At 38.8% G+C, this 13,353-nt stretch overlaps 1 protein-coding gene across 1 annotated transcript in view; it reads right to left on the reverse strand.

Annotated features, from left to right (window-relative positions):
- PCCA (propionyl-CoA carboxylase subunit alpha) overlaps window positions 1-13,353 on the reverse strand; it is a 382,136-nt gene that overhangs the window by 117,023 nt on the left and 251,760 nt on the right. The window contains exon 19 of the mRNA XM_081082496.1: window positions 9,592-9,694. Coding sequence (XP_080938622.1) covers window positions 9,592-9,694 — 103 coding nt within the window. The remainder of the gene's footprint in view (window positions 1-9,591; window positions 9,695-13,353) is intronic.

The raw sequence follows: 13,353 nt of genomic DNA on the forward strand, positions 1-13,353 counted from the left end.
TCCCACATTCCCCCTACTTGGGATTCTAGGCCTTGACTGGGAATGGAACTTGCAAACTTTCAGTGCATGGGACCATGCTCAACCAACTGAGCCACACCGGCCAGGTCTATGGTATTCATTTTTAAAGGCTATTTTTCTTTTCTTTTCTTTTGTTAATCCTCACCTGAGGATATTTTTTCCAATGATCTTTTAGAGAGAGTGGAAAAAAAGGGAAAGACAGAGATAAACATTGATGTGAGATAAACACCTCAATTGGTTGCCTCTTGTATGTACCATGACCAGGGCCCAGGCCTGGGAGGTGCCTGCAACCAAGGCACCTGCCCTTGATCAGAATCGAACCTGGGACCCTTTGATCCACAGGCCGACACTCTATCCACTGAGCCAAATCAGCTAGGGCAAAAATATTCTTTTCTTTACCTGTCAGCCTACTATTTAGCCATACATTTTAACAAAAAGCCTACATTATAAATGTAATAGTGAGCTGGCTTTGTTTGCTAAACTCCTTTTCATGTTCAAGAATAAGAGTGTATTCTAAAAACTAACCAGAGAGGCAAAAGATAGATGTGATAATATTGTATTTTTTTCTAGGCATTTGAAAATTATTTCCTTAAAAGAACCAAAACTCTTAGTCTCTATAAAAAGTCCAGTCACTACAAATGGGACAAAAAGAACAGAGATTATGATGTAAAATGCAGGTATGAACTAATATTAAAATACATTTAAGACTGTTTACATGAATATTTGAAAACAAAGAAAATGCTATTTGGTACATGAGATTATTTACTGATATATGCTGAGTTCATTTAATTCTTAATCTTTATGCAATGTTATATAAAAATACTTACATAGCTCTACTTAAAACCACATTTTTCAAGTGCTATTGAAACATGAAAACAAATTGCTGGAATGTTTCCTTATTCAAGAAATCTAGAACAAAATACATGAGAAAGGGTTGGCTATATTTGAGAAAGAAAACCTCAAATAATGCATATATAATTATTTTTTATTATGCACCCATATGTAATTATTATTTTTCATTCTATGTTCATCACCATATTCTTTCTTTAAGAAGAAAAATATAGGGCGGTAATTTCAATGATATGAATACTACAAAACATTCCCTTCCCTTCACCACAGGCATCTAAAGATGAGACAGTTTTACCTCAACTAAATTGAACATTATTAAGAAAACAAAATGAAAGCACAAACTCTTTTAGATGCAAAATCTTATCTATCTCAAACCTTGTATTGCTCTAAAAATTACTTGTGTAAAACTGTAACATCACTGCTAAAAGTCAATATTTTGAATTTTAACACTAATTTGAAAAATAGATTAATATCTACACAGATAGTAAGATACTAAAAATGCTTTCTAACATCTATTCTAATTGTGTACTTTTAAAAAGTGGGTACAGCCCTAGCTGGTTTGGCTCAGTGGATAGAGCATTGGCCTGCGGACTGAAGGGCCCCAGATTCGATTCCGGTCAAGGGCACATGCCCGGGTTGCGGGCTCGATCCCCAGTAAGGGCCATGCAGAAGGCAGCCAATCAATGATTCTCTCTCATCATTGATGTTTCTATCGCGCTCTCCTTCTCTCTTCCTCTCTGAAATCAATAAAAATATATTTTTTAAAATGGGCACATTGTGTACATAATATTGTGTACATTTTTTGTGATTTACTCATGTTCTTGCATTGCTTTCCATGATTCCACTAAACAGTATGACTTTCAACATATCACAAAGAAAATTCTTTTTATCATGTAACAAAGTATTCTGGTTAAAATAAATGTATTATTCCTTGTAATAACAATGATTTAACCACAGAATGGCAGAGCTAATTTCCCACGACAGTGCTACAAATTTCTCAGAATTTTGTCTAGCAAAACTATTTTGTAAAGTTAGATACAAAGAGGTACTAACTAGTTATGGGCCTTCGAATCACACTGACCTGGGTTTTATTTTATATTCTACTAGGGGCCTAGTGCACAAATTCATACACCTTGAAAGTAACTGTGGGTCGCAAGGCTGTGATGGGCAAAGGGGCCGGTCTTGGCCCATCCTCCGTGCCCCCCCACCCCGGCACCTCCCACCATGGCCCCCGGTATCCTGTCTGCCAGCAGCCCCATTCCCGCTGCCACTGCTCCCATGCACTGACGGTGCCCGCCCCGCTCGCACCCACTGACAGCGCAGAGCGCTTGGGGCTGGTGCCAGCGGCGGGTGCGAGCAGCATCTGCTGCCCCGATTGCTCCTTCGGAGCAGGGGAGGTGGAGAAGCCCTCAGGGGCAATCAGGGCCAGCAGCCGCCACTCACACCCACTGACGGCACCTAGCGATTGGGACCGACGCCGGTTGTGGATGTGAGCAGGGCCAGCGCTGGCAGTGGGTGCGAGCAAGGCCGTCACTGGCAGTGGATGCAAGAGGAGGCTGCCGGCCCCAATTGCCCCTCAGGAGCAGGGGGAAGTGGAGAAGCCCTGAAGGGCATCAGGGCCGGCAGCCACTGCTCGCACCCGCTGATGGTGCCAAGCTATCAGGTCGGACACCGGGTGCCAGCAGCGGGTGCGAGTGGGTCCAGCACTGGCAGCAGGTGCAAGTGCCAGGTGGTACCATGGCATGTGGGAGCAAAGAATTTTCAGTTACCACCAGAGGCTTGCCCTGATGACAGCGACTGGCGCCCTGCCTTGGTCTGGTGCCCCTGCTCATCTGCTCCACCATCCCGCTGCTGCCAACGCCCATTACGTTCCGCACTCTGCTGCCTGCTACTGACGCCCGCCATGTCTCATGCACGCGTCCTGGTGGTCAGTGCACATCACAGCAACCGGCTGTTCGTCTGTTCCACTGTTTGGTCTATTTGCACATTAGGGTTTTATATATATAGATACTCACAAGCTATGTGACTTCAGCTCTCTTACTTAGTCTTTTTTAACATCAATTTCCAAACTCATCTGTAAACTGGGACATAATGTTTATGAATTCCTTACCACAGTTCCTGGGCAAGGCACATATTTAATAAAACGGACCAAAGTAACCTGTTGCTTTGTGAAAATAATTTTGAGTAAGCTAATAAAAGTATCAAAAGCAACAATGCAACTAAAACAAGACAGGGGAATCCTCTTCTCACTCTACTGTTTAAAACAATTAAAAATAAAATTAAGGATGAACCCTGGCCAGGTGGCTCAGTTGGTTGGAGTGCAGGCCCATATACCAAAAGATTGTGGGTTCAATTTCCGGTCAAGACACATACCTAGTTTGCAGGTTGGATCTCTGGTTGGGGCCCATACAGGAGGCAACTGATTGATGTATTTCTCTCACATCAATGTTTCTCTCTCTCTCTCCCTAAAAACCGAAAAAACATATCAGGTGAGGATTAAAAATAAGAAGAAATTATTATCTATAGAAAATATCTCTGATTTTTCAACAAACTATGTTTTCTTATAAGAGTTTTACTGTTTTACCTCTTACTTTTTAATGTTTTTTATTGATTTTGAGAGAGAGAGAAGAAGGGAGAGGGATAAAGAGATAGAAAAGTCGATGAGAGAAGAACATCATTGATCACTGCCTCCTGCACGGCCCCTCCTGGGATCAAACTTGCAACCAAGGTACATACCCTTGACCAGAATCGAACCTGGGACCCTTCAGTCCACAGGCTGATGCTCTATCCACTGAGCCAAACTAGCTAGGGCGACCTCTTAAATTTAAATCTTTTATCCATTTGCGGTTAATTTTGGTATATAAATTCAGTGTGAGATAGGGATCCAACCTTATTTTTTTATATGTAGCTACCCAGTTGTTCCACCAACAGTTGTTGAAAACACTATTCTTCCCTCATTGATTTATCTTGGCACCTTTATGAAAAATCACTTAATCTTGCCCTAACCAGTTTGGCTCAGTGGATAGAGTGTCAGCCTGTGGACTGAAAGGTCCCAGGTTCGATTCCGGCCAAGGACATGTACCTTGGTTGTGGGCACATCCCCAGTGGGGGGTGAGCAGGAGGCAGCTGATCGATGTTTCTCTCTCATCGATGTTTCTAACTCTCTATCCCTCTCCCTTCCTCTCTGTAAAAAATCAATAAAATATATATTTTTTAAAAATCACTTAATCTTTATGCAAGTATTATACTGACTTAATTACATGATAGTTTTCTAGTAAGTTTTGAAAGGGTTAAGGGTAAGTTCTCCAAATTTGTTCTTTTTTTCAGGATTGTTTTGGCTGTTCTGGGTTCCTTAAGTTTCATGTGAATTTTAGTACCAGCTTGTCAATTTCTGACAAAAATACAGTTTGGATTCTGATAAGAACTGCACTGAATCTGTACACCAATTTGGGAAGTAATAACAGCGTAACAGTATTAAATTTTTCAATTTATAAATGTAAGCTGCTTTCTCTTTATTCAGATTTTATTTAATTTCTCTTTTAAGAGTCTGTAGTTTTCACAGTATAAGTTTTGCCCTTCTTTTGTTAAATTTATTCTAAGTATTTTATTCTTTTGATGCTCTTGTTTATGGAATTTTAATAATCTTATTTTTGGATTGTTCACTGAACGTAAATAAAAATAGAATTAATCTAGTATTCTGTACCCTTGCTAAACCTATTTATACTTGTAATAACTTCTCAGTGGATTTCTTAAGATTTTCTACATATAACATGTGACTTGTGAAGTGATTTTCATAATTTTTACTAATTATAGTTGGTTTGCTGCACAGAACTGCCTTTGAAGAAGTGGATCTCTGCCATTTAACTTTTAATATAAATATTATCAACACATAACTTACTTAAAATTGGAAAATGAAAAGACTCTGTAATTTAAAACTGCAAGAAAGTTTTACAACTTATTAAAAAGTTAGTTTTTTGGAGATTCCAAAATGGTGGTGGAGTAAGTGGAAGCTACACTGACACTCTCCCAGGACCAAACTGGAAATACAACTAAAATATAAAAAAACCACCCTGAAAAATCAACTGAAGACTAGCCAGACAGAACCCTGATAATCAAGGGTGGAAAGTGGAGACCTTACAAAGACTGGTAGGAAGGCAGAGGCATGAAAGGGCTGGCTGGGCTCCCACAGACAGCAGCTGAAGTTCCAGAGGGATATCTCAGCTGTGGGTGATCCCCGCGGAGAATTCTGGGCTCTAACCCCCAAACTGGGCTTCCCAGCCCAGAGCATCAGAACTGAGAAAGGTGCCTGTGAAAAGCAGCAGGGCTGCTGTTTGCCCGGAGAGACGGCTGGAAATGCAGGCACCTTTTCTTATGCTTATTGGCCATTTGTGTATCTTCTTTGGAGAAAGGTCTATTCAAGTCCTTTTAAAACAGGTTGTGTGTTTATTTGTTTTGCTATTGAGTTGTTGGAATCCTTTATATATTCTGGATAATATTCCTTGTCAGATATATACAAACTAGAGGCTCAGTGCATGAATTTGTGCATGGGTGGGGCCCCTCTGCGTGGCCTGCGGGGATCGGGCAGAAACCTGAATCTAACACCGCCTGCAGCTCCTACCTGCCACTCCTGCTCATCCCGGCCCCACTGCACCTGCCACAGGCTCACACCCAATCAGTCCCGATCCAGAGAGGCTCGTGCTGCCAAGGCAGTGCTTGCCAGCCGTGAACCCTGAATCTGGTGCCCTCCTGAAGGGAGTGGCCTGTGGGACCAGGCTGGAACCAGCTCTCCAACATCCCCTGAGGAGTCGGAGATTGTGAGAGGGCGCAGGCCAGACTAAGGGACCCTACCAGTGCATGATCGCGGAGGGACCGTGGGAGGGCTCCAGGGCATATCTGGCCCATCATGCTCAGTCCCCATCGGCCAGACCTCAGCAGCAAGCTAACCTACTGGTCGGAGTGTCTGCCCCATGGTGGTCAGTGCACGTCATAGCAAACGGTTGAGTGGCCTTAGCATATTACACTTAGATTGGTTGAACAGTCGACCAGTCACCAGACGATTGGACACTTGGCATATTAGGCTTTTATTATATAGGATATTTTCTCCTACTCCATGGATTGCATTTTCACTCTGTTGATTGTGTTCTTTGATGCACAAAAGTTTTACATTTTGACGTAGTCTTAATTTATCTTTTTTTCTTTTGTTGACTGTGCTTTTAATGTCATATTCAATAAATGATCATCAAATCCAATGTCATAAGGCTTTTCTCATGCTTCCTTCTAAAAGTTTTATAGCTTAAGCTTTTACATTTAAGTCTCTTTTATTAAAAAATTATCTTTAGCCGTAACTGGTTTGGCTCAGTGGATAGAGCATCGGCCTGTGAACTCAAGGGTCCCAGGTTCGATTCCGGTCAAGCGCATGTACCTTGGTTGCAGGCACATCCCCAATAGGGGGTGTGCAGGAGGCAGCTGATCGATGTTTCTCTCTCATCGATGTTTCTAACTCTCTATCCCTCTTCCTTCCTCTCTGTAAAAATGTCAATAAAAAATCCTCACCTGAGGATATGTTTTAAAAAAAATTATCTTTATTGTTGAAAGTATTACAAATGTCCCATATTTTCCCCATTGACCCCCTCCACCCTGCTCCCACATCCTCCCAGGTACATTTAGGTCTTTATAACATGTTTAGTTAATTTTATATTTGCTTTAAGGTAGGGTCCAACTTCATTTTTCCTTTGTTTTATTTTTATTGACTGATTGATTTATACATACTTAATCCTTTCTCCTTTTCCACCCAGCCCAGCACACCCCCTCCCGTAGTATTATCTGTTTAAAAGACTCCTTTCCGATTGAATGGCTTTGGCATTCCTATCAAAATCATTTGACCATATAATGAAGGGTTTATTTCTGGGCTTTCAAGTCTACTCCATTGGTCTATGCAACTGTCTTATGCCAGTACAACACTGTTTTCATTACTGTAGTTTTGTTTTAAGTTTTGAAATCAGGAAGTATGAGCTCTCCAAGTTTGTTCTTTTTCAAACTTGTTTTGGCTATTTGGGGTCCCTTGAGATTCCATATGAATCGTAGGATGGATTTTTCTATTTCTGCAAAACTCCAAGGGATTTTGATAAGGATTGTACTGAATCTGTAGATAACTTTAGGTAGTATTAATATCATAACAACATTAAAAGTCTTCCAATCTATGAACATAAAATGGCTTTCCATTTATATATGTCTTCTTTCATTTCTTTCAGCAAAATTTTGTAGTTCCTAGTGTAATGTAGTTTCCAGTGTACAAGTTTTTCTCCTCCATAATTAAGTTTATTTCTAACCATCTTATTCTTTTTTTACGCTATTGTAAATTGAATTGTTTTTTGTATTTTCTAAGTCTTATATAAATGGTATCATCCAGTACTTATGTTTTCACAATTTTCTTTTTCTCTATTATTATAGTGCATATATACATACTAAAAGTGTAACGACATGTAACAGAACAACAGACAGCAACTTCAGGATAGCTCTCACCTCTAGGGAGGAAGAAGGCGGAAATGGGATGATGTACAGAAGGAATTTAGCTGTTATCTATAATTTTTTTCTTTTTTAATAGGAAATCATAGTAAGAAGATTTGTATATTTCCTGTGCTTTCCTAATTTGATATATCTTACAACTAAATGTTTTAATTAGATAAAAGAAGTGTGAAAACATGTGGTATCTGAAGCATTACTGTGGGCTAATAAGCAAATATGACTTTGCCTGGACTACCTAGACTGTCACCTCTAGGCTAATTCATTTTCTCTTGGCGTGGCACTAGGTAATCTAGAAAACCAAGCAAACAATCACAGTTCTCCCCTCTAAGGCCCTAAAAGCAGCGGTTCTACACTGTTAAAATCTTCATACCAATGAGTCTTTACTTGCTCCACACAATTGAATTTGACTCCTTTCATAATACTGATGTCAAATGAAATTCAACATAAATATGCTTTAGAAATAAGAAATACACTATCAAGAGTACTCTCTTTTCATTAGGTTTGATGTTTCTGATAATAGCTAAGGCAATAAATATGGGAAATAGATTTTGATACTATATAACAAGGTGGATATTTTCTGGGGCAATTTTTCATGCATTAATTTTGATGTTTTTAAAACAGCTCTACTTTCTTCATGAGCTAAAAAGTGAAACAGGAGGTAACAATTCAAAGACACCACTTGAACTGTCAGGCCAATGGCCTCTAGTTTTCCAACATGGAATCTAAACAAGCACAGAGAAATAACAGTTCTAAGAAGTAACCAGGGCGGTTTTCTTATTAAGCCAAGGCACGGCTTAGAAAAATAGCATGTTGGGGTATCAGATTACCACTACAGTGGTGACTCACAAATTATGCTAAAGTCTACCTTTTTGTAAAGTTAACCTTCCCAAAGGAAAATGCTACATAATAATATTAATAGTCTCCACTACACAACATAATTTGCCACTCAACCTGATGCATGGTTAACTGTCCACTTAAAAAGCTATTCTTTAAAACAATCACATGGAAAGGAGGAATGTAAAGTTCCTCACAAAATATATTATAAGACAACTGTTTTAATTCCATCACAGCTTTCATTTTAAGAGAGCTGAGTGAAACATCTTTTAGCAACAAATACTTTAGCAGTTTTGGCATATAGAATGAATCACAGAATTTAAACAAAATCAAGGAGACTGTCCTTAATCATGAAGTAATCTCATTTACTTGTGATGACACCACATAAGGAAATCAGCTTCTCCAGTGTAGCAGCTTAGCACTTATCTAGCACACAGCCGGCACAGTCTTGCCTAAGTATTTGTTGAATAAATGAATTCTCATTAATTCTTGACTTCCGGCATTTTCTAGCTGGGATCAAGAAACTGCCATGCACCGAAAACCTCAGCAGGTCTTATTCCAGTGAAATTGTATTATTATGATTTTCATATCCTGTTTAAATCTTTTGACAAAAAGTCATTTTCCCCCAAAACAAAATGACATTTCAATGCAGCTTAGCCATGAGAAAAGGAATGTAAATTAATATAATATTTATTGTGCTAACTGTATGGTAGTTTCTGGGTTCATGCTGAAACTAAAAAAGGACACAAGTTAAAATAGAAACTTCCTGGCTTTTTCTGGAAATCTCAAACAACAGAATTTAAGCATATTACTTATACCACAGTACAAACACTAAATCTTATTGTAACATTGCTCAGTACAGACAAGAATTAAACTAAAGCAGTTTTGCCGTGGGTATCATCCTAGGGTTTTAAGTTCTTCAAAACAAAAGGAATGTCATCATAAGGTAAATTTAGCCTCAAGAATGTCTCACAACATGAAATCTCAAGAAAATGTTATATGAGGCTTCAGATTATGATTTTAAAAGAATGGTGACCTACCACAGCTATCATGCATTTGGAATTATAATTAAAGATACTCTTCTCTATTGCAAAGCCAAAAGTATCTCAATAACAAAAGAAAAAATGAATCAGGTGTCAGGAGGTAGGTTTAGAACGTGACTAAATCTAGGAATGTCATTTCCTAATTACCATCAGAGAAAAAAAATTCCATTTACATTCAGCTTCCTAAAGATGATGAAACAAATACAAAGCTATGGTATATATTCAAAAGATGTAAGTCACTGCAGACGTTAAAAATTATTTCAAATATTCATAGATAATTTCAAAATTACACCACCCCCAAAGAAAAAGAAAGAAAACTTACAGAGAACGTTTTCCCATTGTTTGATGCTACAGCAGTATGAACTTCATCATTCAGTTTTATTGAAAGCTCCCAGTTCGCCACTTGTGGTTTAACAATAGGCACTCTGAAGTAGAAAGAAAAGAAAAACAGTTAATAATTTCATATTTTTATCTCTCAGTAAACTGATTTTCTTTTGAGATTAAGTATACAGAGTAAAACTGCCAAAGACTGTATTTCAGAACATTTTATTTTAAAGGTTCTATCCTTGGAAAAAAACTAGAGAGATTAAAAAAAAAAAAAAAAACCACAACAACAATAAACCCATCCACAGACACTCCAAGGACAACAGCAGTCATTCTGGGATAATTGTGGTACCATCATCTATTTGAAGTACCCATCTAGTCTATGAATTTGAGTCACTTTATTTGTGACAGTCCTTCAAAGATTAACCTTCCTTAAACAATATTCATTTCTTGTCAATATTTGGTTACTGCCCAAACTGTTTTTAAAATACTACAATGCTAGTTCTTTCTTTTTTTTTTTTTACTGAGTTTGCAAAAAAACCCCAAAACTGTAGATAATTAGCATATACTCCTTGGTGAGTTGGGACATATTTATTCGCTTATGTTACCGTCACCACAATCAAGGTAATAAACATTCCCATCACCTCCAAAACCTTCCTTTTGTTTTGTTTTTCATTTGTTTGTTTTGATAAGAATACAGTATCACTAATGCTTGTTGTAACACACAGATTTTTTTTCTTGTGCATGATCAATATTACATAGTACAGAAAAACTGGGAGAAGCAACCAGAGAAAAAAACATTTTTAGAATACAAATATTCGGCACATTTATTTTATTTTTTGTTAATCCTCACCGGAGGATATTTTTAGAGAGAGTGGAAGGGAGGAGGAGAGAGAGAGAGAAAAAGAACAATGTGTGAGAGACACATTGACTTGTTGCCTCCCGCATGAGCCCAGACCAGGGCCCGAGATCAAACCTGAAACCCAGGTTCAGTGCAAGGGTCTCTGCTCTAACCACTGAGAGCAACAGCCAGGGCCCATGCATTTTTTTTAAAAGTTACAACATTTTAATGATTTCTAAGTTAAACTAATTTAAATATTGTATGTTTACATTATTTATAGTTGTGAAGTAATATGTACTAAATACTAAATACGTAGTACCCAGACTCTGGCTTAAGTCATAGTTCTGAAAAAGTGTTGCAGGCTATGTTTTAATTTAACCCCCTATTCCAACCAATTTCAAAAGTATTTTCTGTGTAACTGATTTTTTAAAAATGTTATAGTCACAAAAACTTTGAATATAATCAAATCATTTCTAGATATATGTTTAATGGAGAATAATTAATCATTAAGGTAAATATTTGGCCCACTACTTATTTCCTAAAGATGAAAAAGTGTTTTAAATACTGTAAGAGTGAAAATTAAAGTGAAATATGCATAAAAAACCAGTAATAATGCATATGAAGGCCTGGAAGAGTCTTTTGGGCACTTTGAAGAGGACTGTTTCAGAACAGAGCATCACACTTGAGAGCTGGAAAGAACAGGGGAGCATACAAGAGGGAGAGAAGGGGAGAGAGAAGGGCATGGCCCAGAGAGAAGGAAAGGGAGGACAGGCCTTCTGTGCTCCAATTCCACGGGGCATTTTTTTGTTTATGTCTGTCGCCCCTATTGGCCTGTGAGATTCTCAAAGACCAAGATCATGCCTTATTTTTACTTATCCCAAAGCATGCAGAGGATAAGCCCTGTCACTCAAGGGACACAGCATGAACTACTGAAGGAGAGTGAACCTTCGTTAGGGGCAGGAGGGAGAAACAGAACAGTGGAGAAGAGTTGTAAGAAATATTAACCATGCTCTGATAACCATGATTGTTTTGTTCTGATTGAAGAAAGCATATTCTAACCTGGCTGGGAGTTGTACGTCCGTGACCTGGGTATTAACCTGGAAATAAGGTCCTTATCTGAGAATTGCCTATCAACATGGAAAGATTAACAACCTTGTTGCTGAAACAATTGCTAAGGGTTGCCTACCCTTAGCAATCCCCCAGCCTGCATTGCCTATAATCTGTAACCATTTTACCCAGTTTTATTCCTTTTGCATACCCATTCTTACTCCTTTTGCCTTCTTCCTTCCGAATATAATCTTTGTCCTTCTACCCAATATAAGCAGTTGGCTTAAAGAGGGGAGGGGGGTGCAAAGCAGACATTCATGGATGACCTAATGTTCTCCCATACTTTTGGCATTATTGGAATAAATGCTCATGCATGATTCAACCCTGTCTCTGCTTAATTGACTCAACTAGTGACAGGCAACCCGGACCCATTTATTGTCTGATCTCACCTTGAGCTCCCAGATTACAACCTGGCTGCATGTGTACTGCGGAGATGACCTCACTAGACTTCCCTTAGTTAACCTTCAACTGGGGTTACCACCCTGACCTCTCAGGGGCATTGCAGGACAGAAATACTGGGCAACATGGCTTTCTGAAATCTTTGCAGTCCTGATAATTAGGTTACTCTCCTGCTCCAGATTGTTCCAAGACTTCCTACTTCAGCTCAGGTTAAATCTTAACTTACCTGCCATTCAAGTTCCTTAAAATAAGACCCCACTCTTTGTATCTCTTTCTGATTACTCTCTGATTTGATTGAGTCAAGTGCTTAAATTGCTTCGCAAACCAAACCAAGCCAAGTTAAGAGGAGCAAGAGAAATAAGCACAGAGGTGACAAACTCACTCTGGTGACTTCCAGCTTGCCATTAATCAGTTTGACCTGGAGCAAACTATTCAAGTCTCAGTTTCCTTATGTATAAAATAAAGATAATCATATTGTATGCATCAAAATGATGTATTGAGGATTAAATAATGCGTGTAAATGTTAACTTTTATTGTTATAATTAGTCCCAACTCTAGGCCTATACTCTTATTTTACCCCATAACTGAAATCCCTTTAAGGCAGTGGTTCTCAACCTTCGGGCCCTTTAAATACGGTTCCTCATGTTGTGAACCATAAAATTATTTTCGTTGCTACTTCATAATTGTAGTGTTGCTACTGTTATGAATCGTAATGTAAATATCTGATATGCAGGATGCTCTTAGGTGATCCCTGTGAAAGGGTCGTTCAACCGCCAAAGGGGTCACGACCCACAGGTTGAGAACCGCTGCTTTAAGGAAACTGAATTCCTCTCTCTGCTTCTCAAACAGATTTTCAAAAAGAATTTCTCTCATAAACTGTTCCCTAATTATAGTACACACTTCAGTCATCTTCCTTGCACTTAACCTATATTATATGCTTGATATTTTCATAATTTAGTGGCCTAATGGAGGTAATTCTTTCAAGTAAATGTGGAGACACTTTTTAGTTATGATGCAACAAGCCTGTTTCCAGAGGAGTAAGGAAGTTGTTGATCTTGACATCCTGTTGGAACCCAGAAAGCATTTTCCCACAGAAAGTGATCTTACAGCTGGTGGGGAGATGGAGTTGCCTCTCTTCGGAACCTAACTACTATTTATTTTCCCATTCTTTTATTTTGACCCACATCTGTTTCGTATATGTTATAACCTCCCCAAGAGGGAACTTGCAGCACAGGCTCTTGAGTTAAAATGCTGAGGTCTCATCTCAGCCCATTCTCAGCAATGTCCCCAGGAACTCAGTCAATCCTTTTGAACCCAAATTTCCACAATTGTAAAATATGGATCAGAGCAAAGTTGAGTGGGGGGAGGGTGATAACAGAGGAAAACTGTTGTTTCTTCTCAGCACAAAAGCCC

This window comes from Myotis nattereri (assembly GCF_964212035.1).
Source record: "Myotis nattereri genome assembly, chromosome: 2".
NCBI lineage: Eukaryota > Metazoa > Chordata > Mammalia > Chiroptera > Vespertilionidae > Myotis > Myotis nattereri.